Source organism: Canis lupus, chromosome 13, assembly GCF_011100685.1.
Source record: "Canis lupus familiaris isolate Mischka breed German Shepherd chromosome 13, alternate assembly UU_Cfam_GSD_1.0, whole genome shotgun sequence".
NCBI lineage: Eukaryota > Metazoa > Chordata > Mammalia > Carnivora > Canidae > Canis > Canis lupus.
In genome coordinates this window covers 2,002,374-2,030,014 of record NC_049234.1, presented here as the reverse complement: position 1 = coordinate 2,030,014, position 27,641 = coordinate 2,002,374, and the positions used below count along the sequence as shown (strand labels likewise).

The 27,641-nt window shown below is 37.2% G+C and overlaps 1 protein-coding gene across 17 annotated transcripts in view; it reads left to right on the top strand.

Annotated features, from left to right (window-relative positions):
* RGS22 (regulator of G protein signaling 22) overlaps positions 1–21,952 on the top strand; it is a 132,125-nt gene extending 110,173 nt beyond the window's left edge. For 3 of the 17 annotated variants that reach the window (XM_038555179.1, XM_038555191.1, XM_038555183.1), the window contains 6 exons: positions 2,810–2,989; positions 6,998–7,156; positions 10,641–10,739; positions 12,232–12,325; positions 12,446–12,526; positions 21,647–21,859. In XM_038555179.1, coding sequence (XP_038411107.1) covers positions 2,810–2,989; positions 6,998–7,156; positions 10,641–10,739; positions 12,232–12,325; positions 12,446–12,526; positions 21,647–21,708 — 675 coding nt within the window. In that variant the 3' untranslated portion in view covers positions 21,709–21,859. Of the gene's footprint in view, positions 1–2,809; positions 2,990–3,550; positions 3,640–6,997; positions 7,157–10,640; positions 10,740–12,231; positions 12,326–12,445; positions 12,527–13,680; positions 13,819–21,646 lie in introns of those variants that run through there. The other 14 variants (XM_038555181.1, XM_038555176.1, XM_038555190.1 and 11 more) reach the window with 13 other exon arrangements.
* Positions 21,953–27,641: the final 5,689 nt, after the last annotated feature.

Genomic DNA, 27,641 nt, shown 5'->3' with positions numbered 1-27,641 from the left:
TAATTTTTTTCAAAATCTGTCACAGGGTAAGCAATATTAAAATAATTTTTTTTAAGAATTAGAAAGGAGGTAAAGTCTGTTTTCCAAAATAGGCAGTTATTATGAATGGGCAGGATTATTTTTAAGCTAATATGAATATGAGTAGGCCCAGGCCCACTCTGACAGGAGGAATGCAATAAATACAAGAAAAGCATTTTAAAAAGCATACTCATACAAAGTCAACCCTTAGTTGTGTGACTGTTTTTCTTTCAAGACTGTTTTTCTTTCAAGTCTTAATTTAAATATATTTCCTGTGGTATAGAGTGGAGGACGTATAATTCTAGGTGACGTATAATTCTAGCATAATTTACATAATGATGCAGAGAAGGTTGTAGGTCAGGGAAGTCTCGGCAGAGATAATATTTGAATTGGACCTTGAGAAAGTTTGCTAGGTGGGAAGTATTCCACCTGGCATGGCAAAATCTTATTGAGCTCCTACTCTTATTAAATGTTCACTATCTGCCAGATATCGTCTTAATTCTTTTCATATAACAGCTAATTTATTCTTAACAAGAATCCTATTAGATCAATGCTGTTATTCTTGTTATTTTACAAGTATAGAAGCTAAGGCGCACACACACACACACACACACACACACACACACAAAGCTAAGGCACAGAAGAGCTAAGAAACTCCTAATATCATGTAGCTAATTAAGTGGCAGAGCTGGAATTTGAACCAAGGCATTCTGTTGCTAAAGCTCATGCTCCTAATCACTAAGTTATGTCCCCTCCCCATCCAAGCAGTGGTTGTGGTAATATGCTAAGAAATTGAGATCTGGGCTCTTCCCATTGTTCTGAATTGTGAAAATTTGGGTAGAACCCAGCTGTTCAGGTACAGGACGTTAGTTACTTAATTATTTATACATCTATACAATAGACTACTCTGCAACCATTTAAAATCATGCTGTTGGAGAATAATCAATGATAAGCAAAGATATTCATAGGGGATCCCTGGGTGGCTCAGAGGTTTAGTACCTGCCTTTGGCCCAGGGCGTGATCCTGGGGTCCCGGTATCGAGACCCACATCAGGCTCCCTGCATGGAAACTGCTTCTCCCTCTGCCTCCATCTCTGCTTCTCATAAATAAATAGATAAAATCTTTTTTAAAAAAGAAATATATTCATCTTATTGATTTTTTAAAAACCTAGCTACTACTGGAAAACAGTACAATTTAATCTGAAGTGTGTGTGTGTGTGTGTGTGTGTGTGTGTCCATAGAAAAAGAGACTGGAAGGACATATTCCTCCAGCAAATACTTTTTGAGCACCTACCAAGACCCATGCTAAATCCTGAGAACACAATGATGATCAGAATAGTCTTCCCTCTTACAGTGTCATGGGAGGGACAGACAAGTGATAGACAAGACAGCTGTAGGACCGTGATTAGAGCACTGCTGATGGAAGCACGGGGCACAATGGAAGTATCTACAATGGGCATCTCCTCTGAACTGAGGGAGTCACCAAAAGCCTTTTAGAGGAAAGTCTGTTTAAACTGAGACTTTAATGATAAGTAATGCTTCATTAAGCTAGGTACAGTAGGGCAGAACAATTAGAAAAAAAATCAGTTCTGATTTTTGTCTCTTCACCCTCAAAATGAAAACTCCAAAAATTTTGTTTTTGTTTCACAAGCCTTACATTCCATAATTATAAATCAAGCTCACCAAATAATGATATATGATCATCTTACTAGTAATGGAAAAAATATACTTTTGGTAACATATGAAACATATGTGCTACAAATAGGCATTTTCTGAGGGGGATGGTAAATTGAGTTAAAAATGCTAACTTTTGTCTTAATGTAACATTCATATCAAGCTTTTTTCATATATAATTTATGCCAAATTTTCTATAAGGTTTTATATGGCCAGTGCTCAAATTTTCCTTGCTTTAATAGTGTCTGTAACATAATATTTACAATGAGTACCATCATGCAGTGAGTACTTAGTAAGTGCTGGCTCATTTCTGGCCCAGAATTACAAGTTTCCAAATTTATTTGCTTCCTAGTGGTTTAGAGAATCAATGTTCTTGACAGAGAAGTGCCATAATTCAAACCAAGCTCCTTCTTTATTTTAGAAAAATGATAGCCCTACACCTGTAACATGAAACTGGGTCTTTTTAATGTATGATCACTAATTTGAAGAAGGATAATTTAATAGGCTAACTGTAAAAGTGTAAATACTAAGAGATACATAGTGACACACTTGTCACCGCCAGCATCCTGCTTTTGTTGCCTTTCTGAGCCTAAGTCACCTTGGTGTAGAAGCAGTTCTGGTCGGAAAAGCTTTTGCATCCACTTGTAAGTTGTGTTAGGTACCTGCTTTCAGTGCTCTCCTAGGGCCCTGTGTACACCTGTCCTGTAGCACTTACCAGCTATCTCAGATCGAAGTGATGTGTTCTCTTGTTTCTCCCCCAGTGAGACTGAGTCTTTAAAGAGCAGGAACTGTCATGGGGCTCAGCTGGTATATAGCAGGCACCCAATACAAACTCGTTAAATGAGTCAAAGTAGACATTGAAGCTGGTCTTTTGGTTAGGAGTAGAAGCACTTGAGATTAAATGAAGCATGTTTATTTAAGGTATATGCATCAAAGTGTGGGTTCCTCAAACCCGAGAGAAATGGAAGATATTTTTTAAGATGGCTTTCACATGTTCTAGTGCCCTCTTGATCTGAAGTTAAGAGGTATATATTACTGAAAGACATATTGGCACAATTCTTTCAAGTATTCTAGGAATACATTAATCATGTATTGCTCTATCTTTCCTCCTTCCTCAGGACTTGTGCCATTCTCATTGTGAAGAGTCCATCATCCATAAGAAGATCATGACTATCATCAACTGCTTTATTAATTCTAGTATTCCACCAGCTTTACAAATTGACATTCCAGTAGAGCAAGCCCAAAAAATTATTGAACACAGGAAGGAGTTAGGACCATATGTGTTTAGAGAGGCACAGGTAAGAGATCAGGGCATGGAGCTAAGGGTGTTTTATATTTTATGTTATTTTGCAGCTAAGCGTATTTTTAAATAGATGAACAATTAGATATTCTTTTAAGGCTTTTGCATTATTCATATTTGATAAGGTTCCAACCTTCCTAATACTGGGATTTATTCTATTTAATTAAAAACTTTTGCAGGGATGCCTGGGTTACTCAGTTAAGCATCCAGCTCTGGATTTCAGCTCAGGTTATGATCTCAGGGTCCTGGGATTGAGCCTTGCATACAGCCCATTTCAGACTCTGTGCTCAGCAGAGAGTCTGCTTGAGATTCATTCTCTCTCTCTGCCCCTCTCCTCTGCTCACTCTCTCTCTTTCTCCCTCCAATGGATAAATAAATCTTTAAAAATTTTTGCATATTCCAATATAAGAAACTAGCAGTATACTATTTTATTGATAATATATAGCAAATACAATCATGTAAATAACTATCTTTGACTCTCCATGGTTATCATTTGTTTCTTACTTATAATACTCCAGCCAATTCCTCCTTTCTTTCCCACCATTTCTATTTCCTTTAGAAAATCTGCTACCACAAATATGTGGTAAAATACGTGTGTTCCAAGATCTGTATATTTTTAAAGATTGGAATATTCACATAGCTCATAAAGTAAGTGAGAGGAGATGTAAGTACCCAACCAACATAAAATACACAAGCTCATGAAAGGAAAATCATGCCTGTTAACCTGCTCAAGTTACTTCTTTTTAAGATAAATAATAGAAAACAGTGATTTGGTGAACATAATTTATTTGCATTTTTAAAAGCCTTTTAGTAATGTTCCTGAAAAATGATTAAGAAAAATAAATTATAATAGGGGTAATAGGGAAGGCCATGTCATGATTTAAGTGATATGAAACAGAGATTTTAGGATATGATTGCCCTTGAGCATGGAAAAAAGGCCATTATTCCTTTAACATTCATTTGTGAGCCAGCTGTGTTCTAAGTCTTCTAAGGAACTGAAAATGGACTCAGAATCCAAATTACGCATTAAAATGGGTGAAAATATAGAGAAACGACTGAGGATGTGCTAGAGAGAAATAGAGAAAACATGGTGCCAGAATTACAGTATCTGTTAGTGAAAAGATCTTAGAGATCACTTAGCCTAGCCTAGGTCTCTGGATAACCAGGCCAGGGCTTGCCCACCTAGATCAAAGACCTCAAGTCTGCAAGTGCATGTCTGGAACTGCTTACATTGGTTAGTTCTGCCATACTGTCTAGAGATTGAAGCCAGTAAAAGCTATGGGAGTACTCTAGGTTATGCCTTCTACTTGGTTTCCTAAAATGGAATCCCAGACGTGTCTTAAATACAGAATTTGGAGTGTCAGAAAATAAGACAATTTTTAAATAGAGTCCTCACTCCACCTGATTATTCCTCCTGTGTTTCCTAAGGAAGCGTAGAGAATAGCATCACCTTCTATCCAGGTGTGCAAGCCAGAGGTCTGGTTGCCATCTTTATGTCTTTCCTTTCCTTCATTCTCTTACACTTGTATCTTCAGTCCCTAAAGTGTATCCATTGGTCTCCTTGTTATCTGTCATCCTGTCTACTTTTCTCTGACTCCATGCTATCACCTGAGTTCATATCTTATCAATACTTTACAGTAATTGCCAGATGTGCCTCTGGGTTCTCTCAAAACTATTTAACTCACTGTAGACAGAGCCATCTTTTTCAAAATGTTTATCTGGTCATGTCACTTCTCTGCTTTCAATTTCAGTTACTCCCCACTGTCCTCAGAATGAAGACTATACTCTTTTTTTTTTTTTTAAGATTTTATTTATTTATTCATGAGAGACACAGAAAGAGAGAGGCAGAGACGCAGGCAGAGAGAGAAGTAGACTCCCCGCCAGGAGCCAAATGCAGGACTTAATCCCAGATCCCGGGATCAAGACCTGAGCCAAAGGCAGATGCTCAACTGCTGGGCTACCCAGGCTTCTCGAAGACTGTACTCCTATACCTCACTAGGCATACCTCTTCCCACTCCCTGCTACCCACCCGCCAGTCTTCCTGAAATATCTGTTGTTCCACAAAGGAGCCTTACTCTCTTCACTCCTGAGTTTTTTGCATTATCATCTTCTCTTCCTTGTGGTTTTATGTCTCTTTATCACACAAAACTGAAAGTGCCTATTTTCATGCTGACTTTCCCACTAGATTATAAGGTGTTTGAGGGCCGGGAGTGTTTCTTATTTACCTTTGTGGCCCAAATGCCTGGCACAGAATAGGCATTCAATAACATTTTTTGAACACATAGATGACTGACAATGAGAAGTGATCTATTGTGACTCAAAGGAGTAAGATCAAATGGGAAATGAGAACAAAGTTGAGTGAAAGGGCTGCATAGGAGGTAAAAAACAAAAAAGCCTATTGCCTGTTCTAGCATTGTTATCAGTCTAGCCTCTGCCTTATGCCCCACCTGCACCCCTAATAGTTTTAAAGTTTTCTTCACTTAGCCAAATTTACACTGGCCCTTTTTACTCATACTGAAGCCATTGCCTATCTCTTGCCAGTGAGCAAAGTAGTTCTATAATTATTAAAACATTTTTCTTACCTACAGTTTGGTTTCTTTTAAGGTTCTGGAGGCACAGGGTAATTTTCATGACTAACACATATATCATTAACCTAAAATCTTAATTGCAGCTTTTAGGAATAGAGCAGTTTTAGGTCTCCCACTGAAAAACTTGTGTTTTATCCTGGTTACTTTTACTGGAAGAGTTTCCAGATGGAGATAAATGTATTTGAGAGCTAGGAATGACTCCAATTTGGGAGAGGTAATGAGAGGTAGAATAAATAGTTGGTAAATAGAGGAGGAAAAGGGGAGTATTTAAATTTAAGAAGTTCATATAAAAACCACCATGATCCCTTGACATTGGAGCAGGGGATTACTTAAATAAAGACATGGCAGGTAAATGTAAATGAATTTTTTTTTAAAAGCCTACATTTCATCAAATAAAATATCTCTAGTTATCATGTTCAAAATGCCAAGAGGCTACAGAATTCAATGATAAAACTGTATTTTAAAAGGAATAAAAAAATAAAAGGAATAAATAATTTTAGAATTACTAACAATATTCATGCACAGAAAAGAGGAGCAATCAAATATACGAACCATTGGAGGACTCTGTTGATCACAGCAGTGCTTGCTTTTTAAAAATTCCTCTTTTCCCTGAAGAGTTTGCTTGGAGCCTGATGGGATGGTTCATTTTTCTCCAAGGCATTAGGTAAAGGTCATTTCTAGCAATGAGATGTTGGACTTGACCTGATGTGGCAAGTCCTACCTTCTTGGAAGTAATGTATGCCTCTGGAACTAATGGAAATACTTGGCATGGGAATTTGAGCAACAATTCTTATCTCTATTAATATCACAATTAATCATTTAATGTAGAGTATCCTCTTAGAAAGCATTTGTCCAGGATTCCACCCTCCTTTTTAAATGTTACTTTTCTTGTGCTCAGATAAAAGAGATTATATCATTTAAAAGTTACTCAAGATTTATTCTTAGATCTCCAGCTTTAAGTGCTTTTCCAGAGGTATTTCCTTTCTCTAAAGGGAAGAAAAGGGGGGCAGAGAGTTCCTCCTGATGGACTGAATATTTGGAATACTTGCATAAAACAGCAGTGTGTGTGGCAGATCAACTAGTGTATGTTTTAAAAGAAGATATAAATTTCTCATTTGAAAAGACCTAATGGATTCTTTATTAATATGATCAATTGGTTAAGGAAACATAAAGAAAAAGTAACTTTTACGTGTTTTTTTTTTTTTTTTTTTTTAAAGAAAGACTTCTCATTGGTAGTAAAAAACCTTGATCATAAGCATGTGCTGAACTAAACTATACCAATATGTCTGGAGACAATAACTTGGAGGAAACATGCTGTATATTAAAGATAGAATAGTTAATCCATTATTATGGTGAATTAGAGCTTAAATCAGTACATTTGTATGAAATTGTAACCAGAGGCATTGTTTTTTATACAGATGACAATTTTTGGGGTTCTGTTTAAATTTTGGCCTCAGTTTTGTGAGTTTAGGAAGAACTTAACTGATGAAAAAATTATGAGTGTTTTAGAGAGAAGACAAGAATATAATAAGCAGAAAAAAAAATTGGCAGTCATAGAAGACGAAAATTTTGCAAAGGTAAGACAAAACTCATTTTGAGTTGAATCATACTTTTAAAAGGTATGGGATGTGTGTGAATTTATAGAAGAATTTGGGCTGGGGAACAAATACAGAAACATTATAGAATACAGATTTTAGTAGCTGTTAAGACTTTAGTCAGAGGTTTCAGACTTCATTTCGAATTTCTCAGAATTCACCTCAAATGTCACCTCTTCCATGTGAAAACTTCCTTTACCCTACTAGGCAACACAATCAGCTCTCATCCACTGTGGTAACATTCCGACCTCTCTTGGAGAGTGCTTTATATTGTCTCATGAATAAATTTTTGCATCTGTCATCCTCACTGGACTAAGATTCCCAAGGATAGTATCTGTCTTGTGCATCTGTGCATCATAGCACATAGACCAGTGTCCGGCATGTGCTCAATTATTAATCAATGTTAACTGAGTAATGTTAACTGAGTAAATCAGGAATAAAAGAATGAATGAAAAGATGTTATGTACTCACAAGAAAGCATTTTCAGCCTTAACAATTACAGAATGATACACTGAATGTGAAATTTATAGATATGAATCATAAATTGCCCAGCCTGCCTGTTTGTTAGTCTGTCCACTTATTCATCCATCCATCCATCCATCCATCTATCTCTATATCTATTTTCTTTGAATTGAAAAAAAGGTAACTGCTCCCAACTAATGTATTTTATTTATTTGTAAGCTTATGCTTATTCTATGTAAACATTGAAAGGTGCAAAAGTAATATAATGAACATTCATATATACACAGGTCAAAATAAACACTGTTAACATTTTGCTGCATTTGTTTTTATCCCCTCCTTAAAATATTGCAGAAAGAGCAAACTCTCTTACTGCCAGCTCTGAGTTCTATTATCTTCCCTCTCCGCAAGAGCAACCACTAAGCTTGGGGTATATTCTTCAGCTGTTTTTAAAGATAGTGTTTTATGGAGCCTGGGTGGCTCAGTTGGTTAAGTGTCTGCCTTTAGCTTGGCCTTGATCTCAGGGTCCTGGGATTGGGCCCCACATGGGGCTCCCTGCTCAGTGGGGAGCCTACTTCTCCCTCTCTCTCTGCCCCTACCTGTTTGCTCTTTCTCTCCTTTATAAATAAATTTAAAAATGTTTTAAAAAGAAAGATAGTGTTTTATACATATATGTATATGATTTCATAGCCATGTAGAGAACAGATGGAGATTCTCAAAAACCTGCCAGACTTCTCCAAAGCTGCAGAACCAGCTTGCTCTGTTTTGGTGTTTGCATGATATATCTTTTTCTATTCATTTACTACCTGTATCATTATATTTCAATTAAGTTTCTTATAAACAGCATATAGTTGGGTCATGGTGGGGTTTTTTAAAATCTATTTTGCCAATCTCTCTTAATTAGTGTAGTCTCTTTATCTTTAGTGTATTTTATATTAAGTCTGCCATTTTATTTCTTGTTTTGAGTGTTCCCTCTGTTTTTCATTTTACTCTGCATCCTTTGTCTGTATTCCTGTGGATTACTTATATATTTCTTAGAATTTTATTTTGGTATATCTTTAGATATTACCTTATAGATGCATGACTTTTCCCAGTGTATTGGTGTTGATATTTTACCAGTTTGAGTAGAGCTAAAAATTACCTTCTCCCTTTAAGTCTTTTTCCCTCACCTGTTTATACTTATTTTAAATATTCCCTCAACATATACTGAGAACCACATCAAACCCCATCCCTATTATTGGTGGTTGAGGAAAATAGAAGACATTTCAAAAGGAGCAGAAAATGGCAGATGCTAACCATATAAAGCCATCATAAGAATAAAACAGGAAATGGAAACTAACTCCAACATTTTATAATTTTTGCTTCAACCCTCAAACATAAATTAGGAAATTCAAGGAGAGAAGAAAAGTCTATTAACCCATACTTTTGCTCTTTCAGTTTTTCTTCCTTCCTGATGTTCCAAGATTTATTTTTTTTATTCTTTCTTTTCCCTATAGGCAAGGTATTGTTTCTCATTACTACTTTCAAGATTTTTTCTTTTTCTTTAGAGTTTTCAGAATTTGATTATGATACGTCGTGTGCGGATTTCTTTGGATTTATTCTGTCTGATTGCTCAGGTTCTTGAATCTGTAGGTTTATGTCTTTTGCTAAGCTTTTTGGGGGGATTTATATACATATTATATATGTGTGTGCATATATAAAGTTTTTGATCCAGATATATGATTTATGTTCATATTATGTATCATTTATATATGTATATGGATCAGAATGAAAGTATATATACATAATATGTGTATAAATTCCCTATCTATTCAATCAAATTTCTCCTCTCTTGAGTACCTTGTAGCTTCATTTTTGAGAGATTTTTGTCTTTTTCTTCAGTCTTTTTTTAAATTGTCATTTTTACATTTCCTTTTTGTATTTTTGGTCTAATTCTGGCCTGAGTTTCTGTATTTGTGATTTGGAGTATTATTTAATATATGCAAATATTTATATAGGAATATTTAATTACTTTGTGTTATAGTTTTCCTCTGATTCATGACTGAATTTCTTGGACAGTACTGTCATCAACTAAAATATGTACACAGCATCATTTATAATAGTAAAATGTTTTTAATGATTTAAGTTTCTAATAATAGACATTGATTAAATTATCTGTGATGCATGCCTTTACTAGATTATTATTCACCTGTTGAAGTGATTATATAGTTTATTTTTTTATCATTCAGGATTTGAGTGCATAGGACAGTTCATCCATTGGAAATGATGCTGTATTCATTTCACCATCCAAAACTTCGGGTGTATGTTGTATGGAAGGCATATTGATGAATGATACAAAGACCTTCCCCTTTAAATTCCCATTCTATATTTATTTACATAGAAACATTTTCACGATACTTAACATGAAAAGAATATTTTAAAGAGCATATGTAGTGTGATTCCATTTGGTTGAGATTTATGTAATAAAATATAAATTTTAAAATTACAGATTATATCTGTGTCTTTCTCTGGTGAGAAGTTTGGGTAGATGTTTATGAAAATGTTTACAATGGTTTTTCTTACATGCCAGAATTTGAGAGTGATTTTTATGCTCTTTATAGTTTATCATTTACTTTAAAATATTTTTATAGGGATCCCTGGGTGGCTCAGCGGTTTGGCACCTGCCTTTGGCCCAGGGCGTGATCCTGGAGTCCCGGGATCGAGTTCCGTGTCGGGCTCCTGACATGGAGCCTGCTTCTCCCTCTGCCTGTGTCTCTGCCTCTCTCTCTCTCTCTCTATCATAAATAAATAAATAAATCTTTAAAAAAACAAAAAAATATTTTTATATTAGTATAAAAGAAAATTAAAGAGTTCACTAATTATATTGCATTAGTAATATTGACTTGATGAAATCGCAGGTGTGGTACTTGCCACAAAATATTTTTTCATCTAATTTATTACTTGTTTACTGTAAGTTTATGCTAATACAGTTTTATTCCTTTTTTGGAATAATTTAATATAATTACAGGATGGAATCAAACAATATCCAAGTTCTTCAGGATCTGCAATCAAAACAGCTGCTTTAGCCACTGACCCAGTTTTAGGCCTACAAGCATATGGCCGGCAGGTAAGCAGTAAAGGTGTCACTGATGCCACTTCTTCTTTAGATCTTTGGATAATAGAAATGCAGTTACTCAGTTATTTTACAATAGTAGAGGTGTGCTTGTTTGAAAATGAAGGTAAAATTAGAAGAGATTAGAAGTGAATTTCCCTGAGCCTTCAGAGAACATTAAAATTTCAGTTGATCTTGGACAATATAACCAATGAAAATACTTTTTGATACATTTGATGATTTAAGAGGTAGCAGTTGAAATGACTATCTTATTGGAAAGGAGAGTAAGGCAGATAGAGTATAAGAATACACTTGATTAATACATTCTTGGGTTAAAAAAGAAAGAAAAACTTCAAAGGCTTAGTCTCAATTTTTTAATTCTTTGAAGCAGTCATAAAATTGTCCAATACACGACCATCAACATTTACAGTTTTTATGTTTATATTTACATTTATAACTTGTACATTAAGATCACATCTATGAAATTTCATAAGTTTAGTTTATGTCCATTTTTAATATCTTGTATCAAAAGTGTTTCTGTCTTAGGATTACACTAGCTCAAGAAACAATCGTTTTGGCATTTAGGAATGTCAAATAAATTCAGCCACTCAGCTGAGGTAACTGATAGACTATAAAGTTGTTATTAAGAGAAGAGAAACGTCCAATTTTGTGATGCCATGTATTGAGAAAGGTAGTATCTAAAAGTATGTGATACGTAATAATGCCATTTGGGAGAAGATTCATTAGCAGATGAGTAGCATTAAATTTCAGAAACACAGTGTAAAAATAAAGAGGGGAATGTGGAATTAGAGATAGCAGGCTTCTAATTTTCACTGTCATTTGCAAGTCAGTATTACCTGGAAGCCTGAAAAAAAAATCACTAAATTTGCTTTGAGCCTGTTTCCCTGTCTGTTAAAAGGAGAAAGAGAGAGGAAAAGGAATGATGATGATGATGGTGATGATCTCTTGTAATACATGTCAAGGGTTTTGTAAGAAACTAAAAAGCTTTTGGGAGCCAAAGGCATTTCATAAATGAAAATTATTATTGTTGAGATTGAAGGAACACATATGAATTATTCCAGCAATTGGTAGAGTAATAATAACTGCACCATTTGGCAAGTGTGGATGTTCCATATGTGCGTTTGTTTCAGATATATTTCACACATTTAACAATTGGAATTAATCCAAGTGCAAAATACACACCCCCAAAAAACCTTGGATGTCTCTTAAGCATCTAAATTCATAATCAAATTAAATATATATAGGTGCCTGAATTGCTGTCAAGAAATCTATAAAGCCTTTGAGCATTGATTCACTGAGAAATAGTTATAGTACATATAGTTATAGCACATCATTGAATAGTTATATTCAGTGATCTGTTATTGAGGTTTGTTATATTTTAATAAAAAGTGTAAATGAACAGGTTTGAATAAGCCATCTTACTTACCTTCAGTTTATTTCCTGAGGCAAACATTTCCAAAATTAACTTTGAAAATGGTCTTTCTAGCCAACCTGGTGCTACTCCAAGTACATAGAAGCCTTAGAGCAAGAAAGGATTCTTCTTAAAATTCAAGAGGAGCTGGAAAAAAAGTTATTTACAGGTAATTCTTGCTTTTTTTGGCCTCCAGAATTGCTTTGTTACCTTCTACCATGGATTAATTCTAGAGGACTTTGATGATAATTACTTCACTGTTTTCCTTATTTCTCTTATTTTTGTGCAGCCACACCATCTTTTACAAACTTCAAGTCTACTGCTTCCACTATGTCTTTGAAAAAGACCGTATCTTCCCACAACATCCAGAGTAAGTTCTCAGTGATAGCCTATCTGCAGTTCTTTCTCCCTCAGCCTCTCAGGTGGCCAACAACAGAGAGCAGGCAGGAAGGGATGAAGATTGACTCCCTCCCACCTGCCTTAACCCACAAGTTAGGAGAATTTCTGTATACCTGTGTGTGTGTGTGTGTGTGTGTGTGTGTGTGTGTGTATGTGCATGTGTGTATGTGCATGTGTTCTGTCTCTCTCTTTTTTCTTCTCTGCTGAGAACCTAACACTCCATTCCATATTCTAAGTGACAGCACTCACATGGGTATATAACTTGCTGTTGCTAGATGCAAGGTAAGTTCCAAATTAACAGTTGTTCAGTACCATCCATGTCCCTCTAATGCACACACTGTTGCACATACACAGCTGCACGCATGCATACACACAAAACGTGCAGATAATATACACACACATACACACACACAAATTGATGGGTAGGAGTGAGCACTGTGCCTCTCTTCTAAGTGGCACAGTGCCCTGAAAAGGAAAGCTTCTGGGGAATGATTATTTATTGCTTCTATTTACTCCTTACCATTTTTTTTCTTCCACAACGAACAACACAAGAGTAGGCTCTAACTTAGTTTCCCAAGTTTTCCCAAGCAAAGGTTTTCCAAGCTCCCATTTCCCCAAGTTGGGAATGTAAAGAAGTAAAAATCAAGCCAGGTCCTTCTTTCCTGCAGACACTGATGGGATGATACAGTTTTGATTGGCTACTGATGTTAGACTTTAAGAAGCCTTTACAAAGTAGCATAGTAATATAACATCGTCTGTGTGTGACTCATGGACCTAGTACTTGAATAACCCAGTAAAAGACCTGTTTCTCTTATCTTCTCCCTTACTAATCAGCATTTTATGGATTTTGGTTTTCTGTTTCTTGGGAGGGTTTGATGAGCAGGCCTCTGTGTTCTGAGCCCAGGCATCTTTTTTCTCTTTTGGTTTATCCTAATGAATACACCCTTCTGCCACTTCCCTAGCCCCTTCCACTACCCTTACGGTACCTCAATGCATAGGATTTGCTGACATATCTATTCATTTCTTTTGGATCCTTATTATAACTCTTTGTAAGTTTTTTGTTTGTTTTAGATTTACATTTTCCATAGCTGCTTATGTTTTCAACCATTTATTTTTCTTTTGCAGGAATTTCTTAAACAATATTTAACTGATATGGAAGCCCAAGTGATTTTTTTTTTTTTTTGATGGCCTGCATTAGAGCAAGCCTATCATCTAAATAAAGTTTGGTAAATAAATAAATAAAGAAAGAAAGAAAGAAAGAAAGTTTGGCATGTTGTACTTTCATAGTTTTAAAATGATAGCTATTCTGTACTCATGACATATAAGGCCATAAAATTTTTAAAACTTAATTTAGAATGAAATGACTTCTATCTAGGTTAGAAGAATCAAAATGTTTTGCTAAGCATAGAACTTAATAGGGTGTTATGCTTCTCAGGTAATCTTTCAATAAATACTCAATATTTGAGCATTTACTATATTTCCTTAGCAGATATATTCAGCAGGTGGTTAGGGGCAAATTCTCCTAGCAGTATATTGACTCCAAACATAAGGAGAAATGACTTTTAACCTCATCCCTTTCCCCAGCTCTAAAGGAACTATATTTTAAAGCAGTGGTTCTCAAATGCAGACTTCCGTGTGTGTAAGAGTTCCTTGTGACATTTGCCAGCAGTGCAGATTCCTGGGCTCACTCTCTGGGAGTCTGATTCAGTAGCTCTTGGGCAAAACCCATGAATCTCCCTCTAACTATATGGGTAGGATATGATATAGTTATATCATCCTAGGTGATTCTGATATGGAAATTCCACATCACTCTTTTGCAACTGTTAGGGTAAATGAGAAGAACTTGAAAAGGTAAAACCCCCTTATTAACTGGAGCTAAAGAGAGAGAGACCAGACATACACCCTCTTCTCCTCTTTCCCAGAGAGAAAGGAGAAAGTGTCAGAAATGACCTGGGAGAGGATCCCTGGGTGGCGCAGCGGTTTGGCCCCTGCCTTTGGCCCAGGGCGCGATCCCGGAGACCCAGGATCGAATCCCACATCGGGCTCCCGGTGCATGGAGCCTGCTTCTCCCTCTGCCTGTGTCTCTGCCTCTCTCTCTCTCTCTCTCTCTGTGACTATCATAAATAAATTTTAAAAAATTAAAAAAAATTAAAAAAAAAAAAAGAAATGACCTGGGAGAATGAAACTTCACCAGCTATAGACCTCAGGACACAGAAGCTCTAAAGACTATGACCTGGATAACTGGATTGGAAGCCACGGACTTCCACTCTCTCAGAATCCCAGAAAGTATTTTCAAAGTAGAACTTGCTATTTCTGATTCTCTGAAGAGTGACACATTTTAAAGGGGGAAAGCATCAGGAGGCACACTTCAGAGATTGTTTTTCTTCTACAGAAGTGATTTGGACACTCGTTACAGCTTTGGGACCATGGTTTCTTGCTGCTCCACATCCCACAATGGGCTGTGGAGTGCATAACAAGCATATGCTTTGCATATGCTTTGTTTCTTTCTTTTCTTTCCTTTTCTACTTTCTTTCTTCTTCTTTTTTTAAAATTTTATTCATTCATGAGAGACACAGAGAGGCAGAGATATCGGCAGAGGGAGAAGCAGGCTCCCTTGGGGAGCCCAATGTGGAACTCTGTTCCAGGACCCCTGCCCCCCATCATGCTTTGAGCTGAAGGCAGACGCTCAACCACTGAGCCACCCAGGCATCCCTCCTCCTCCTCCTTCTCCTCCTCCTCCTCCTCCTCTTCTTCTCTTTCTACTCTTTTTCTGCCTTCTTTTGGTTTTAATTGAGCATTTTATAAGATTCAGTTTTCTCTCCTCTCTTAGCATGTCGGTTATATGTCTTTCTTAACGAAGTTGCTCCAGAGTTTGCAATATACATTTGCAACTAATAAAAGCCTGCTTTCAAATAATACTGTCCCGCTTCATGGGTGGTGCAGGTGCCTTATAACACAGCATGTCTACTTCCTCCCTCCTGTCCCTCATCACTTTGCTGTCAGTTCATTTCACTTGTCCATAAGCTATATTATCACCGAATACATTCTTGCTATTGTTATTTTAAACTGTTTTCTGAAAAAAAATAAATAAATAAACTGTTTTCTGTTAGGTCAATTAAAAATAAGAAAAATAAAACATTCTCTTCTTTTATTCCTTCTCTAATGCTCTTCCCTTCTTTATGTAGATCCAGGTTTCTGACCTATTATTATTCTCATTCTCTCTGAAGAACTTCTTTTATCATTTCTTGTAAGGCAGGTCTACTGGAGATAAATTCCCTCCATTTTTGTATGCCTTACCAAGTCTTTATTTCCCCTTCACTTTTGAAGGATAACCTCACTGTATACAGAATTTTAGGTTAGTGGTTTTATTCTTTTATTCTTTTATTCTTTTTCATATATTTCACTCCATTCTCTTCTTGCTTGTATATTTCCAGAAAAGAAATAAAATGTAATTCTTATCTCATTTCCCAGGCTTCTTTCAAGATTCTCTTTGTGACTTTGTGCAATTCAAATATAGTATGTCTAGGTGTAGAGTGTATGGTACCTACCCTGCTTGTGTTCTCTGAGTTTTCTAGATCAGTGGTTTGGTGTCTGTCATTCATTTGGAAAATTCTCAGTCAATATGACCAGATATTGCTTCTGTTCCTTTATCTTTCTTCTCCTCGTATTTCCATTACATATGTGTCGCACCTTTTGAAACTGTCCCACAGTTCTTGGATATTCTGTTCTTTTCCACTGTTTTCTTTTTCTCTTTGCATTTCAGTTGTAGAATTTTCTACTGACCTTTCTTCAGGCTCACAAATTCTTTCCTTAGCTGTGTCTAATCTTTTGGGAAACCCATCAGAGGCATTCTTCCTTTCTGTTAAAATGTTTTCATTTTCTAGCATTTCATTTAGGTTTTTTCTTAGAACTTCCATCTCTCTGCTTATATGACCCATCTAGTCTGACATGTTATCCACTTTTTAATTTATATCTCTTAGCATATTAACCATTTTACATTTCTGGTCTGATAGTTCCTAAGTCTCTGCCATATCTGAGTCTGGATAGGACACTTGCTTTATCTTTTCAGACTGGCTTTTTTTTCCCTTTCCTTTTAGCATGCTTTGTAATGTTTTGTTGAAAGCAAGACGTGATAAAAGGAACTGAGATTACCTGGGCCTTTAGTGTGAGGTTTTATGTTTATTTGGCTACGAATTAGACTGTATTTACTGTTTACTGTGGTTGTGGTGCTACAGGCTGAAATTTCCTGTTTGTCCTTGTTTTTGTCTCCTCTGTTGTTTTGGGTTTTCCTGGAGATTCTTTTTAAATTATTTTTTAAATTTTTATTTATTTATGATAGTCATAGAGAGAGAGGCGCAGAGACACAGGCAGAGGGAGAAGCAGGCTCCATGCACCGGGAGCCCGATGTGGGACTCGATCCCGGGTCTCCAGGATCGCGCCCTGGGCCAAAGGCAGGCGCCAAACCGCTGCGCCACCCAGGGATCCCTCCTGGAGATTCTTTAATAGGATCTGAAGCTTACAGTTCTTTTAGCTGCAGTTATTACATCAGAACCCTGTTGATGTGGTAAAGTGTAGGAAGAGGGGAAGCCTTTTACATTCTGATGGTTATATGTCAGTATTTTAGAGAGACTGAGTGGTGTATTTCCCTTCCCCCAGGTCATTTAGACTTTAGTAAAACCCCAGTCCATTAGGCTCTGGTAAAATAGTTTCCCTTGAGGGCAGGCCTTGTTAGGAAGAAAAGAACTCTGGGTGTATTCCAAAATGTTTACCACTCCCCCTACCAGAGGCAGGAGGGGATTTTTCTCTGATTTTTTACAGTGAGAACCTGGTAGAGCTACTGGAAGTAAAACCTAAGAATGTGGACCCCACCCCCCAAGCAGGGCCCCCTTGCAGTTTTTAACTCTCAGGCTGGTCTGCCCTGAGCCCAGAGCAAGTCATCAATAACAACTTAAAGAATTTCTACTAAAATTAACTGCAGCTGCTGGCTCCTACTCCTGGGAAGCTGTGATTCTCTGTATCTGCCTGTCTTTCCAGTTTTAGGGGCAAAACTGCAGTTTTAGGCCCTGTTACCACAGTGCTTTGAAGAATCCAGGGAGAGTTGTTGATTTTCCATTTGTTTAGCCTTTATCTTGTTGAAGACAGTAGTGATGACCTTTAATATATTGAGTGGGATCCTCAAGTTTGACACCAGTATTTTATTTTATTTTATTTTATTTTATTTTATTTTATTTTATTTTATTTGTTAACACCAGTATTTTAAAGTATTCTGTAGTCAGTTTTATTTTTAAGATTAAATTAAGTTAAATTATTTGGTTTTATTGTATTTTATATCTACATCAAATTGATGGCAATTTTTATATTATAAATATTTACATGTTCACTTTGGCCTACTTTAGCATTCCCCAGCACGGACTAGTCTCAACTTCTTTGCTCTAGCGACAGTTTTCTTATATCAACATGCTCAGGAAGTATCTTCTTACTGTGGTTCTGCTGATTCTTCTTAACATCTCTTCATTCGGGATCCCTGAGTGGCGCAGCGGTTTAGCGCCTGCCTTTGGCCCAGGGCGCGATCCTGGAGACTCGGATCAAATCCCACGTCGGGCTCCCAGTGCATGGAGCCTGCTTCTCCCTCTGCCTGTGTCTCTGCCTCTCTCTCTCTCTCTCTGTGTGACTATCATAAATAAATAAAAATTAAAAACAACAACAAAAAAAACATCTCTTCATTCATCTCCTCCTTCTCCCAACCCCACTGGATGACTGCCTTGTTCCAGAGTCTTATCACCTTGAATCTGAGTCCTAATTATATCTCTCTCTTCTGCCTGGCCATTCTCCAGCTGTGCTCAGTGATTTCTATAAAATCATAACTTCTTATGATATTACCTTGCCTGAATCCTTTTCATTAAGATGATCATCAGGGCACCTGGGTGATTCAGTCAGTTAAGTGTCCCACTCTTGATTTTGGTTCAGATCATGATCTCAGGCTTTGTGCTTGGTGGGGAGTCTGCTTGAGATTCTCTCTCTCCCTTTCCCTATGTCTATCCCCCTGCTGTCTTTCTCTCTCTCAAATAAGTACATAAATAAAAATATTTTTTAAAAAGATGATTGGTAAGCCTGTTACTGATAAAAAGAAGTGTTTAGAAGTGTTTTTTTTTTTTTTGAAAGAGAAAGAGACAATGTGTGCATGAGCAGGGGAGAGGGGCAGAAGGAGAGGGAGAGAGGGAATCTGAAGCAGATCATGATCTGAGCCAAAATCAAGAGTCGGATGCTTAAGCAACTGAGCCACCCAGGTATCCCAAGAAATTCTTTATGTAGCATGACATGCATATAGGTCCCTCCTGTCTTCTGATATAAATATTCAGATCAAGCATTTGTTTTTCTGGGAAGCTGTCTTTAATATTCTTCTCTTACCCTAACCCCCCCCTCAACAACTACAGGAATCATCACTCCCTCTTCTGTCTTACCATACTGTGGCTTATTTATTCCTCTATAATAACCCTTGTCATATGAATTATAATTTTTGTTCACATGTCTGTTTCTCTAATGAAGCTGTTATTTGAACTTTCAGTCCAGCACCTTATATAGAATATCTAGAAATCGATGTTCATTAAATATTTCTTGAAAAAAATGAAGGAAATGTTTTCACTGTAAAAAATCCAAGAAAGGGATGCCTGGGTGGCTCAGTGGTTGAGCGTCTGCCTTTGGCTCAGGGTGTGATCCCAGGGTCCTGGGATCAAGTCTATATCAGGTGTCCCACAGGGAGCCTGCTTCTCCCTCTGCCTGTGTCTCTGCCTCTCTTTCTGTGTCTCTCCTGGATAAATAAATAAAATCTTTAAAAAAAAATCACAAGAAGATAAAAATCACTGTATGTGTAAGAAAGGTCAGTATAACTCCATTCACAAAAATTTGCCACCATTAGTATTTTTAGTTAAAATACACAGTAATGTCACAATTTCATGTAAAGTATATAATCTTTGTTGTATCTACATCATTTTTCATATTTATGAAGATACACCATCATGTCTTTCAGAGAAAAAATTAGTGCTCATTAAATCACTTAAATTACTTCAGGCATGGGTTTCTCAACCTTGGCATTATTGATATTTTTAGCCAGCTAATTCTTTGTTGTAGAGGGCTGTCCTATGCAGTGTTGGGTGTTTCACAATATCTCTGGCCTCTACCCACTGTCTGGCCAGTAGCATCTCCCTAGTTGTGACAACCTAAGATATTTCCAGACATTGCCAAATCATACCTAGTTGAGAACCACTGCTTTAAGACTTTGGAACATTTTTGTGTTTAACACAAAAAAATTTTGTATTTTGAGATCTTGACTTACAATGGAACATTTAAACTCTAGTTCCCCAGCATATCCTTTTAAAAAAGTATCAGAGTACCTGGCCCCATAACGCTACCAATAGTGCCTTCTAACTGGTGACTTACTTGTTTTAGTGAATATCTATATTACATCCATTTGAATAATTTCTCTGCTTTCACATCATCATTGGTAGTATAATGCCTAAAGGATATGCTCAGCTAATATTTGTTGAATTAATAAAACTTACAATAAATTCCTTATTTACTTTTAATGTAACATATATGTTAGTTAGGTAATCTTAAAAGTGATTTGGGTTTGTACAAATAAATAAACTCTAAATGTGCGTTACATCTGATGTGTTTCTTGATTTTATGAGTTGAGTTGGTTTCTCATAAACAAAAGACAACTTACTTTTGGAAGAGACTTAGGTTTTAAAACATACAAATTACCATGTATACTTTGTCAAGTTATACCCTTCAAAACATGGGAAAATTGACCTCATACTTTGTTTACATTATTATCTGGGGTGGATAAATATGTTTTGAAATAATAATAGTGAAATAAAAGTAACTTGGCCAATTGGGGCAGATTTTAGCTTGCATATTATTTTCTGAGAAACAAATTAGTATTAAAAGTATAATCTAAAAAAAATAATAAAAAAATAAAAGTATAATCTAATTCATGTTATATTTCTTAAAATGCGAGTCTTTATCATTTGTCATATAATTGAAAATTATAGTACATTAACCATGAATAATTATTTTTTTTAATTGGCACACTGTTTTAAAAATTACAGTGAAATTTCTGCTTCAAAGAATTTCTCAGTTGGTATATATCCAATGAGACAGTAGAATTTGATTCTAATCTTGGATCTGTAACTGCCTTTTCTCATGTAGGGCCGTTTGTTTTACCTCTTTGAGTCTTCATTTACTTATGTATATAGGGCAAAGTGTCCTTTTTTTTTTAGGTTTAGCTCTAATATTACGTGATTTTATGAGTTTATAAAACTGGAGCTTTTTATTTTTTTAAAGATTTTTTATTTATTCATGAGAGACAGAGAGAGAGGCAGAGGCATAGTATAGGTAGAGGGAGAAGCAGACTCCCTAAGGGGAGCCCGATGGGGGACTTGATCCCAGGACCTCAGGATCATGACCTGAGCCAAAAAGCAGTTACTCAGCCACTGAGCCACCCAGGTGCCCCCAATACAGCTTTTTAACGTGTAACTGTCTAAAGAATTTTGGTGTATTTCTCAATGAGCAATTGTCTCTATGTTTGTTTTGTTTTGTTTTGTTTTGTTTTGTTTTTTGTCTCTATGTTTGAAGTATGTTTGGATACAAAGATGAAAAAATTCTGCTCTGTACTGTTTCCTTTTCCAAAGTCAAATATTTAGGGTGTAGGTCTAGCCTGAAATAGTTACTATTTCAGAAACCTCTTCTTTTTTGCAATCATTATAAAATTAATACATGTACCTAGGAAAAAAGAAAAAATTCAATGGTACATGTTTATATTGAACCTCTTTACCCCCATTGTGACAGAGACTGTTTCCTAGCATCTGTCCAGCTCTTACTCCTTTTAGTAAAGGAATCCCCAAGTTTTAGCTGTGTCCATGAATACCTAACTGGAGTTAACTGTTCTTTCCCAGTCTACCCCGCAGGTAGATGTTACCATGTGGACAATGTCAGGTCAAGGGGATGTGAGCAGAAGTGTGAAATACCCATTCAAGTCTTTTCTTAAAATGAAAATATTTGCCAACCATTTTTCTTTTTCCTCTTCCTGTAGGCTGGATCACAGTTGTGGTGCTAGCTGATAATATCCCACCACAAAGATGGGACACCTCCTAAGGAATTATGTAGCCTGGGTCTCTGGATGACCTCAGGAAGGAGAGATGTCTCACTCTGAACTGTTACAAGAGAGAAAAATCCCTGTCTTGTTTGAGTCACTTAATTTTTTGTGCCTTTTTAAAATAGCAGCTTATTCTCGATGTTAAATAATATAAAAATTGCTACTAGTAGGGTACTGCCATAACAAAAACCTAAAATGTGAAGTCCATTAAGCTATCAGTCATTGGGCACAAGGAAAGATAACTGAAGGTAAGACAGCCAGTGACTTTTGTAATATCATAGTGAAATATTTGGTGAGGCTGTAACTTTTTTTTTAACATTTTATTTATTTGAAAGACAGCACTCGTGAGCAGGTGAGCACACAAGCAGCAGGGAGGGGCAGAAGCAGTCCCCCCTCCCACCCCAGCTGAACAGGGAGCCCAGTGCTGGGATCAGTCCCAGGACAACCCAGCGAAAGGCAGGCACTCAGCTGAGCCACCCAGTGCCCCACCCCAAGCTGTTACTTCTGGTAACTTGGAAGGCAGATCATGTGCCTGCTGTGCCATAGATTTCTAAAATAAGTGGTCCAGAAAGGGAAAAGGGGTGGGTAGGTAGGAAGAATTTCAGTGTGTTTATGCATTGTTGGTCCTTGTTGCTTTTAGCTAGGTACCATGAGAGATCTATCAGGCAAGAATTAACTTGTGTACAAATAGAAATGGAAGTTAAGGGCATTACATTCTCTGACTGTGGCTTGCAATAAAAATTAAATATAAAATCTGATAATTTGGACCCTCAGAGTTGTGAAAGTTAACTGCAACTATGCTCCACCAAGCAGTGCTTTGGTCAGTGCCCTTTCAAAAGTTTCTCTTTAAGATGATTCATCTGGATAGTAATGGCCCTGTAACAAAGGTCAAAGTAGAGGAATTGCTTTCCTAATCTAGCCTATAGTTTTATATAATCTTACAATAGCCACCATTAAAATAACAGGGAAATGTGCTATGTATAGAAGTGAAAAAATAAAATAAGAGACTTGGCAGGCTTAAGAACTTACACCAGAAGAGATTTTGACATGGAACCAACTGGTAGTAAATAGACTGAAAGCTTACTAAATTTTGATGGAATTGAATTCTCAACAAAACCACAAGCCTGGCCTGAAAATGCCTGTAAGTTTTCAATCTCTAAAACAACCACCAGGCCCCCAGACTTGCATCATCAGAAAGCAGGCTGTGAAGTTTGTACAACCTCCAAAGAGGCCCACTTTCCAAAGCCAACTTCAGATGTGGCCTAGAGGATAATAGATAAGGAAAATTTATTTCAGAAGGCAAAGCCAGGACCCCAGAGGACTAGAGGAAAGGATTTTTCTCCCATGGAGTAGAATCAAGATCCAATAAAGTATCTTAGTTCAGGCTGCTATAACAGAATACCTTAGACTGGGTGGCTTATAAACAACAGAAATTTATTTCTCACAGTTCTGGAGGCTGGAAGTCCAAGATCAGGAAGCCCCAGCAGTTTTTAGTGTCTGGTGAGAACCCTCTTCTTGGTTCATAGATGGCTATTTTCTTGTTGTGTACTCACATGGCAGAAAGGAGAAGACAGCACTTTGCATTATCTTTCATAAGAACACTACTCTCCCTCATTAGGGCTCTATTCTCGTGGCCAAAGCCCTATCTCCTATACAACCACATCAACAGACGAATTTGGGAGAGGACTTAAAACTTCAGTCCATTACACAAGGTGTTTTCACAGTTGCTGCCAAGATGAATTATGACTTCTGTGTGTTGTCCATTCTTCCCTTTTCAAGTATCATAACTCTAGTGTCTGTTCTCAGTTTTGGTTTATCTCTCAACATGACCCCATCAGCTTTCTACTTGTCGGAATTTCTGGTCCACTGACAAGTGGAAATTCCTTTTCCATCCTCAATACTGTTAAACTTTCATTCTCTTTGGGCTCTTTATTATTATATACGTGGGATTTTTAGAAAGGTGTTATAAAGCATATACTTGGTTTTGACATATCAATTTTGGTGCCTTTAGCAACTTTAAAAAAACTACTGAATTGCTAAATATGGTGGGACTTCTAGAATGGCAAAGTGAGAAGTTCAGCAAATCATTTCACCAAAAAGAAGCAGTAAAGCGAAACATTTTCAAAACAACCATTTGGGAATTCTAGAAATTGAAAAAAAGATATACAATAAGTAGTATTTCCTCAAGAAAAACTACTCAACTTTAGTAGGAACAACTGGGATGCCCTAACTTTCAGAGCCTGGTTTAGGGTTGTTTTCATTCTCTCCATCCTGTTCCATGATATAGTAGTTCTACCAAGGTGTGGTAGACCAAAGGACCAGCAGCCTTGCTGCTAGAGGGAGCTGATTTGATTTTTGGAATATGGGAAAACTCATGCTGAAGAGTTTTTTCAAAACAGTAGGAAAGTCCAGGAACAATAGCAAACATCCAGGAAGGCCAGGCAGTGCTGCCCACTGGTTGGTGCAAGCAACATACTAACAGACCAGCTAGAAACATATGGCCATCTGGGATGCAGGAGGCATAGTGGTCCTTGGAAATCTCATACATATCCCTAGTGGTTTGGCAGCTAGTAGGCTTGCTTAAGGCTACACACATGTTCAAAAGAAATCAGAGAGAACCCTGTCTACTCATAGCTTGTTTAATTAATATGAGGCCTGTTTAATCAGAAGGTAAAAGTTGGGGCTCTCTTACAGACTGTATAAACTTCGAATGCAGTCCCTAAACTATATATCAAAACACCAGCTAAGAACAAAAAACTCCAAGTATTTAAGTGCAATTCCTGTCCAGTCACTGGCTGACCATTAAGTTGTATTAATCCACAGGTGATTCCCAGGAAGCTGGCTTAAAAGCTAAAACAAGAATATATTTTTTTAAAACAACAGAGACATAAGCAGCTGCATACTATAGAGGAATCTCCTCTATAAAATTTGTCCAGGCAAGTCACTAAACAAATAACAAACAAACGTAACAACACCCCCTGAGATGGGTAGTGAATCCAGAATAGAGAGGTGCTACGATATATTATCTAAAATGTCAATTTTTCTTTTTATTTTTTTTTATTGGAGTTCAATTTGCCAACATATAGCATAACACCCAGTGCTCATCCCGTCAAGTGCCCACCTCAGTGCCCATCACCCAGTCACCCCAACCTTCCTCCCACCTCCCTTTCCACCACCCCTTGTTCGTTTCCCAGAGTTAGGTGTGTCTCATGTTCTGTCACCCTCACTGATATTTTCACTCATTTTCTCTCCTTTCCCCTTTATTCCCTTTCACTATTTTTTATATTCGCCAAATGAATGAGACCATATAGTGTTTGTCCTTCTCCAATTGACTTACTTCACTCAGCATAATACACTCCAGTTCCTAAAATGTCAAATTTTCGACAACAAAATAAAGACATGTAAAGAAATAGGGAAGTAGAGCCCATGCACAGGAAGAAAAGTGGTCCACAGAAACTGTGTGAGGGCCCACATGGTAGACCTTGCAGACAAAGACTTCAGATAATATAAACATGCTTAAATAAAAAGGAAACTTTAAATAAAGAATGCTTACAATAATTAAATAGAGACTATCCATTACAAAATTTTAAACAGGGATGCCTGGGTTGCTCAGCGGTTTAGCCCCTGCCTTCAGCTCAGGGCATGATCCTGGAGTCCTGGGATTGAGTCCCATCAGGTTTCCTGCATGGAGCCTGCTTCTCCCTCTGCCTCTCTCTCTCTCTCTCTCTGTCTCATGAATGAATAAATAAAATTTTTAAAAAATCTTTTTAAACAAATGGAAATTCTGGAGTTGAAAACTATAATAACTGAGATTTAAAAATTTACCAGCAAGTTTAACAGCAGCTCTGAGCTGGCAGAAGAAAGAATCAGTGAGCTAGGAGATAGATCAATAGATGTTAGCCAATCTAAAGAATAAAGGAAAAATGAAAATAAATGAGCCTTAGGGAATGGTGAAACACTATCAAGCTCACAAGATATGCATTAAAGAGCCACAGGAATAATGGAGAGCAAGGTACAGTAAAAAAATTAATAATTGGGGATCCCTGGGTGGCGCAGTGGTTTGGCACCTGCCTTTGGCCCAGGGCGCGATCCTGGAGACCCGGGATCGAATCCCACGTCGGGCTCCCGGTGCATGGAGCCTGCTTCTCCCTCTGCCTATGTCTCTGCCTCTCTCTCTCTCTCTCTCTGTGTGACTATCATAAATAAATTTTTTAAAAAATCTAAAAAAATATTAATAATTGCCAAAAACATCCCTAAACTAATAGAAAACACTAATCTACACATCGAAGGATTTCAAAAGCAAATTAGACATAAAGTTGGTTTAAAATCCAAAACTCATTTACTATAATACACTTTATTAAAAAAGGATAAAACCTCATGATCATTTCAATAGACAAGCACTTGACAAGACCCAACACCCACTTTAATAAAAACTCTTAACAAATTGGGAACAAAAAGGAAACCAATAGAGATCATCTACAAAAAACTTACAGGTAACATTTTATTTAATAGTGAAAGACTAAAAGTTTTTCCCCTAATATTGGAACCAAGGCAAGGACATCCATTCCTGTTACTTCTTTTTATCATTGTAGTTGAGAGTCTAGCCATTACAATCAGGCAAGAAAAAGAAAATGTATTTGGATTGGAAAAGAAAAAGTAAAACTGTATTTGCAGATGCCATGATTCTATGTGTAGAACATTCTAAGGAATCCATAAAAACTAGAAGCAATCCACAAGTTCATTATAGAATTCATGATCAATATACAAAATCAATTGTATTTTCTTGTACTAGCAACAAACAAACCAAAACAGGCAAACACATTTTATTTGTGGTAACAACATGATGAATTAAAGACTTACGAATAATATCAACAAAGGAAGTGTAAGACTCACACGTTGAAAACTGTACAACACTGCTGGGAGAAATTAAAGATCTAAGTAAATGGATATGTGGAGTTAAGATAGTGAAGTAGTAGGGGAACCCTATGCTTGCCTCATCTCTTAAACACAGCTAGGTAAATATCAAATTATTCTGAACACCCAAGAAATCTGAGGACTGAGAGAGCAAACTGCACAGGTAGAGGTAGACAAGAGGCCACGTTGTGGAAGGTAAGAGTTACAGAGACATGATTTGGGGGAGTAATGAGTTGTGAGTGTTGCAGAGGGGAGGGAGCCCTGATCACAGAGAGGGAGGAGAAGAGAGGGGGAGAGAGTGTGAGCGGGTGAGGAATTGTACAAGAAAAACACTTCTCCAACATCGTTGACTGGGAGAATGCGAGGGGCTGATTATCATGAGTTTTTACAAGCCATGGAGCTCAAAGACAAGTTTTAGACATTTGCACCATGGTAGGTATGGAGCCTAATGGTTGTAGCTGTGCTCCTGTGGAGAAGGAGGGGAGAGGCTCAGGAGCAGATAGCATAGTCTGAGGATCCCCTGGGTTGCACTGGGAGAAATAGTTCCTCTTCTTGGAGTGCATTTGGGAGAGGTGGCATTGGCTTTTAGGGGACAAAAGAGCCAGTATTGTGCTGCCCTGTTGATTAGAATAGGGGCAGAAATACCTGCTGAGGGCAGCTAACCTGGATGCCGGCTTTTTGCTGTGTTTTACTACAAACTCCAAGCCTCTGCAAGTTCATGCGACTGCCCTTCCAGGACAAGCTGGTACCAGCCACAGTGTGGTATGACCCTCCCCCCAAGGATCAGTGCAGACCTGTGCCACATCAGGTCCCTAAAATGTGGAGTTTTGAAACTCAGCTGGTGCACCTGATATAAAACACAGGATAAAACATCTTTTGCCACTGGGCAGACAGCTCGGACACAGAATGAGGGAGCTGAGAGATGCCTGGACATATGAGGGGAGAGTGTTTGCTCTTCTCAGAGGGCTTCCTGGACAGTGATGGATGGGAACTCCCCTCTCCAGGAACAAGAGAGCCA